The sequence below is a fragment of the Nanorana parkeri genome, unplaced genomic scaffold, assembly GCF_000935625.1.
Source record: "Nanorana parkeri isolate BGI_ZX_2015 unplaced genomic scaffold, ASM93562v1 scaffold637, whole genome shotgun sequence".
In the NCBI taxonomy this organism is placed as follows: Eukaryota; Metazoa; Chordata; class Amphibia; order Anura; family Dicroglossidae; genus Nanorana; species Nanorana parkeri.
Genome location: NW_017306905.1, coordinates 805,277 through 812,234, shown reverse-complemented (window position 1 = coordinate 812,234; position 6,958 = coordinate 805,277). Strand labels below are relative to the sequence as shown.

Genomic DNA, 6,958 nt, shown 5'->3' with positions numbered 1-6,958 from the left:
CATATTTCTATTGTGACTGATTATTTATTACAGGGATTTTATAGTGCCAACAATTTACACAGCACATTCACGTCAGCCCCTGTACTCCTCTTAGGTTATTGACGTACTCAGGGCTTCTTTTCAGCTGGACCCTGGTTGCTTCAAACTGATCGCATTTATATTTATCAAATTTTTATACATTAGTCCTTATATTGCTCTTTGATTTGGTCCTGACGTCCTGTACTTCTATTTCTTATATTGTACTTTTGCACATTTACAGTGTATAGCCTCTATGATTTTTGTTTAATATTTTGTATTCTGCACCTCTCAATAAAAAATGTAAATGAAAAAAAAAAACACACTATATATTCCGATAAACGTGAATAAATGTTGCCTTCATTATTCCGGAGGTAATGGGGAAGATGAAGAGCGTGCACACCTGTTCAGCCATTGGCAGAGATCTACTAATCTTGTTAGCATTATATCTAAGAATGATAATTCTTTATCTTTAAATAGGTATATGTGTTTTTCTTATGTAAAAACGGACTATAGCAATTATCTGATTGTATATTTCTTTGTAAATGTTCTTCTTTGTAAAACCTTAGTGCAGTTCTGTGGAAATATTCTTAGCCCATTCTTTTACAGTGTTGATAGATGAACAGATGACTCCCTTACATCTGCCAGTCTTTGAAAATATCCACCGCAGTGTAATGTTGGATTTGGTCAATGAGAAGAGGTAAAATCTGTGTCTAGTAATATGAACTTTAATAAATGGGAATCACCTGTTATCATTCCCATATCTTAGCCTCACTCAAGTACTCAAGGGTTGTATTGGGGCATCAAATGGGGTGCAGAACTTGTTCTGATTGTGTATCAGGAGAGTTAGCACTGGATGCACTTACCTAAAATGGACATCCTTTTGCGATCACTATTGAAGTCCATCAGTGCCAAGATTCTGTAGGTTACTTCTGTACCCATCTCACTTATTGTGATGGTTTCTTGGGTGCGTGCAAGAAAAACATAGCCAAAATTTCTGGCAGCAGTGACTAGGGCTTCTTCATCTGGAGATGCAGCCTTGTAGACTAAACCTTCTGCAGGCATAAAAGCACATGAAATAAATAAAAAATAATACAGAATAATATAATTTGCTTTAGTATTGTCCTATTTTTTTTTTTTTAAATGGGCGACACTGTAGAAGTACTTCACAAATGAGGACATTGTAAAAGGAACTATTTATAAATCTACTTAAATATATAAATTTAGAAAAGTCACATTGGGGAATATCTATAAAGTGGTGAATGAGTGGTGAAGTGGTCATAGCACATTCACTGCACATCTGTTGATGAATCATTCACCGGATTTGTAAAATTCTGTAACTCTGAAGATTCACCTTGACATTCTTCTAATCAACTCCTCACTGACATTCATTAACACCTGTGTTTGAAAACAAATAGGTAAATCAAAATGTGAAATATTTATGTTTTTTGGTCAATGTGCAGCAAATGTCACATTATTTTAGTTGGAATTTGGATGATTAGTACGCATATACTATGTTCCACTAAAGAACAGATGTTGGTGAATGTTGCTTGATAATGTGAATGTGCAGGTCAATTGTTCTAGTGAATCTGTGTTATAAATGCAGTGAAAGCTTAATGTATAAAACATGACGTAGGGTTATAGTTACACACTTTCACCCAAGATTCACACAATTTCACTTTGGTTTTATACATTTCCCAACTGAATTCAAACAGAAAATATGTGAATAGTGTATGTGTATATTAGGCCCCATTCACACCTACAGTATATTTGAGATGTGATTAGAGATTCCTGTGTCAGGAACTTGCGTTTTCCTGCAGCAGGAATCCCTAATCTGTCGTTTACAAGCGGCAACTATCATAAGATAAGAATTATCATAAGATTATTTAAGAGGGTGTGTTTAGGGGCAGAGTTAAGGCCGGGGTAGGGTAAGGGTTAGGTGGGGCAACTGGTGGCTAGTAACTCTTAAGGTCTGGCTAGTAGCTCAGGACTTGAAATTTTGACCCCTGTTATAACTGATACCATAGAGTAATGGAATATTAGATGTTCAGTGAGTCCTGGATCCGTGCCTGTACAGAGGGTAAGACAGGCACCTACCAAGTACAAAACAGACTGCTTTTTCAGCACAAGAAGGCCAAACAGCAATCAAAAAGCCCACAGTCAAGTCAGGATTAGCAATGGCAATGGGGTAAAACACAGGAGTAGTGAAAATACACACAGAAGGATCAAACAAAATAGATGTGTATAGTGCCAAGGTTAGGTGTTGTGCTAGCAGATACAGAAACTATGTGGAGCTCTGGACTCCTGAAAGCCTGTGGTGGACCCCCAAAGGCAGGGAGGGCTGACATTTGCCTCTCAGGGGTGGATCCTTAGCCAGGTTGTGGGATGCAATCAGTAAATTGGACGACAGTCACTTTAAGAACTTTTCAGATGCTTTATTATAGAACAGCCAAACACAGACTCCAGACTAACCAATCCGTTCAAGTTTCCACATTGTAGAATTACTTTAGTTGTGCAGAGAATGATACTGTGTAGTAGACCAACAGCTGACTTGGGGATATATGCATGAGGTCTTCCCTGGGAGAGATACCAGACTTGTTCCTGAGGTCAATGCCACCCTGGCCTTCCAGGTACCTTCAGCAGTCAAATGGCTCCTCTGGTTCTCCTTCCCAAATGTTTTCAGACCCCCCCCCCTTGGGCCCACATCTGGCTTCCTCCAGGAAGCCTATTCAGCTTCTCCAACATCATACATCCCATCTCCAGGCTAGGCCGGGGGTGGATTCCCCTAGCACAGGGGTCAGCAACCTTAAACACTCAAAGAGCCATTTGGACCAGTTTCCCACAGAAAAGATAACACCCTTTATGCTATGTATATAGGTATATGTGGGCATAGTAACGCACTGGACTCGGGGCTTACCTGAGACCCCACCTGAGTGTGACCCTGCAGAGGACACCATAGATCCTGCACAGCCCATCTGAGACTCTCTATGGTGGGCTCTGCAGGGCCTCAGGTGGGCTGGTCCCTGGGTCCCTTTCCCTGTACTGAGCAGATCGGCATAGCAAATTGTATGTGCAGGAGAACTGATCTGCCCTGGAACAGCTGTTCGGTCCTGAAATGTAACTTCCGCCCCTGGACAGGGAGCCGCAGCAGAGGGATGAAAGAGCCACATGCGGCTCCGGAGCCGCAGGTTGCTGACCCCTGCCCTAGCACATGACAATTCCTGAGGATTTATGCACTTCCCCAGCAGGCACCACTGGCCATGAAACTCCTAGTGATTGGCTGGTGAGGCATAAACACTTCTGATGTTCCCCTATTGTTCACGCCCTACTACAGGTAGGTCAAATCAATAGCAGAACACCTAGAAATGACCAAATGATACCAGACTACAAATCAGCCACACTGATTACAGTGGTAGCAACACTAAATTTAAAGTGCCATTCCACTTAAGGTGGAAGGGGCTACGTATGTGTCAAAGCCAAAATATAGTGTACAGTTGGGGCAGGGGCGGACTGGGCAAGGGGGCAGGGTGGCAATTGCCCCCCAGGCCTCTCTAAATGCCTACTCTTTTTTATCTCTCCCCTCTCGGCCGTTCTGCTGCTGCGGCCGAAAGTGGAGAGATAAAAGAAGTGATTGCCCCTGCAGCGGCACCTGCAGGGGCCATTTTAACAGGAGGAGACTAATTCTTTCTTTGATGCCCGTGTACCGATCAGGCTCCTCGGCGGCCACGGACGGCAGCTCCCTCCCCTTTCAGCTGCTATACGCTGGGAGGGAGACTACACACGATTGTCCTGCAGCATAGTTTTGCTGCGTGGGACCAAAAGGCACAGTGAGCAGGAGACACCATGAGGCGGCTGAAGGCATCGCCTCAGGACATGCAGGCTTCACTGCTCCCCCCCCATCTCCCACCACCAGGAGAGGAAGAGAAGAGGGCACACTACCTGAAGTAGGAAGGAAAAGTACAACTGTAAGTACCTGTTCTTTTTGTGTGACCTCTGCACTGCATACATGCTGACCTCTACATTACACCGCTGGCCTCTGCACTGCATACATACTGACCGCTGACCTCTACATTCCCCCGCTGACCTCTGCGCTGCATTACATACCGATCTCTGACCCCTACATTACACCGCTGGCCTCTGCACTGCATACTTTCTAACCTCTACATTACACCGCTGCCCTCTGCACTGCGTACATACTGATCGCTGACCCCTACATTACACCACTGGCCTCTGCCCTGCATACATACTGACCGCTGACCTCTACATTCCCCCGCTGACGTCTGCGCTGCCTTACATACTGATCTCTAACCTCTACATTACACCACTGACCTCTGCACTGTGTACATTCTGACCTCTACATTACACCGCTGGCCTCTGCACTGCTTTCATACTGACCTCTACATTACACCGCTGGCCTCTGCACTGCGTACATTCTGACATCTACATTACATAGCTGACCCCTGCACTGTGTACATACTGACCTCTTCATTACACTGCTGACCTCTGCGCTGCATGACATATTGACCTCTGCACTGTTACATACTGACCTCTACATTAGACAGCTGATCTCTGCACTACATTACACACTGACCTCCACATTACACCGCTGGCCTCTGTACTGCGTACATAGTGACCTCTGACCTCCACATTACACCGCTGTCCTCTGCACTGCGTTACATACTGACCTCTATTACACCGCTGACCTCTGCACTGTGTACATACTGACCTCTACATTACACCGCTAGCCTCTGCACTGCGTTACATACTGACCTCTACATTACACCGCTGGCATCTGCACTGCGTACATACTGACCTCTATAATATAACGCTAACCTCTGCACTGCGTACATACTGACCTCTATACGATTACACTAACCTCTGCACTACGTACATACTTACCTCTATATGATAACGCTTACCTCTGCACAGCATACATAGTGAACTCTGCTCTCTATATTACACCGCTGACCTCTACATTACACTGCTGACCTCTGCACTGCATACATACTGACCTCTACATTACACCACTGAACTCTGCACTGTGCGTTAGACCACTGACCTTTGCACTGTGTGTCACACCACTGACCTCTGTACTGTGCGTTATTGCTGACCTCTTTATTGTGCATCATACCACTGACCTCTGTACTCTGCATTACTCCGCTTGCCTCTGTACTATGCATCGCACTGCTGAACTCTGTACTGTGCGCTATACCACTGACCTCTGTGTTACAGTGCTGTCCTCTGCACTTTGCGTTACACCGCTGACCACTGCATTACACCACTGACTTCTGTACTATGCATTACACTTCTGACCACTGCACTGTGCATTACATTGCTGACTTCTACATGACACCACTAACCTCTACACTCTGTATTACACCACTGAACCCTGCACTTTGCGTTGTAAACTTTTCACAGAAAAAGCAGAAGGAGAGCGGAGCAAGTCTGGGCACCCATGCTGGGTGATAGAATCCTAGCTAGTGTTATTACACATGATTTTTGACACCTACAAAGACCTTCAGACCAGGGATGTCCTGATACCAGTATTGGTGAGAATGCCCTGATCGGTGCTTTAATTTTTCAAATTGATTCGGCTGTGTTAGGTCCTACGTAGCAGCCTTCTGGGTAACCACATGGTGCCTGCTTACAGCTCTTCCCTTGCCCGCACATCTCCCTCTGCAGAGACCCTCCACACCCCTCCTGAGACCCTCCGACCAAGACATCAGGCTGACACCCCGGAGCAGAGCAGCAGCAAAGAGTATGTAGCAAATTAATATACTATTCTGCATTGCTGTATAATGTATTGCTGGGAATTGTAGTCCTCTATAGCTGATGGTATTAATCTACATTGCTATAGTGCTGAGATTTGTAGTCCCGCTACAGCAGGGGTAGCCAAACTCCGGCCCTCCAGCTGTGGTGAAACTACAAATCCCATGATGCATCTCTCTCCGGGAGTCATGGCTGTGGCTGTGAGAATCTCGCAATGCCTCATGGGATTTGTAGTTCCACCACAGCTGGAGGGATGGAGTTTGGCTACCCCTGGTCTACAGCTTGGAGTTAGTGGCAGAACTACCAGGGTCGCAGCGGTCGTGTACCGCACTGACGAGATATCCCTCTGCTACTGGTGTGCTATCATTTTCCTCAACCCAGGAATGCATCTACCGCGTTACTTCCAGGTGTGCATGAAGAAAAGGGGTCATGAAAACAGCAGATTCGAATGACATGTCCTCACCGTAAGTGACTCGGTTGAGAAAATGAATGGGGTCGAGAAAAATTATAGAACAGGCAAGAGGGGGGAAGAGGCAAAGTGGGAAGTGGGCCAAGTCGCTGCACCATGGGCCTCTGTGTTGTACTTGCCCTCTGGGCTAAAAGTTGCCAGTCAGCCCCTGGTTGGGGTCACAGGTCAGGGCAGGCAAAGTTCAAGTAAGGTCAGCAAAAAGGTATACTGAGAGCACTGGACAAATAATTGAGCATTGTTAATTTGCATTGATGATGCCATCTTTGTTCACTCCAGTAGTTTTCCCACAAACCTTAATGGAAACATGAGCTTAAAGAAATAGAGAGTGCACTTGTTAAACTCTCCTTATGGTTACATGTGCTTCCTGGTTTTCATGGTGATCAGTAGCTTCAGAACATTCTGAATTACTGACCTGAAAGAAATAAGACCTTCAGTTGTTCTGACTTCAGTTTCTGCATGTTTTCTCCAAGTCACTATTGGGCAATCAGTACTTTCAGAAGGAGGTCAAACAGTTCGTCTGCATATTTCTCCAAGTAAAGGCTTCTTTATGTACAAAAACCATGCACATCCTGCTTAAATGTGCTAGTAGTTAGCATTACTCTGAAGATCAGTACCTTCTCTTAGCTACAACAATAAACAATCCTAACCAGTGGCGGAGCTAAGGAACAAAGGGCCCTGGTGCAAGATTTTTTTTTGCCCCCCCCC

At 45.1% G+C, this 6,958-nt stretch overlaps 1 protein-coding gene across 1 annotated transcript in view; it reads right to left on the bottom strand.

Annotated features, from left to right (window-relative positions):
- The window catches only part of LOC108792398 (phospholipid-transporting ATPase IC-like), a 113,788-nt gene that overhangs the window by 31,055 nt on the left and 75,775 nt on the right, over positions 1 to 6,958 (bottom strand). Inside the window, 1 exon segment of the mRNA XM_018563166.1 lies at positions 882 to 1,067. Within this exon segment, the coding sequence (XP_018418668.1) occupies positions 882 to 1,067 (186 nt within the window).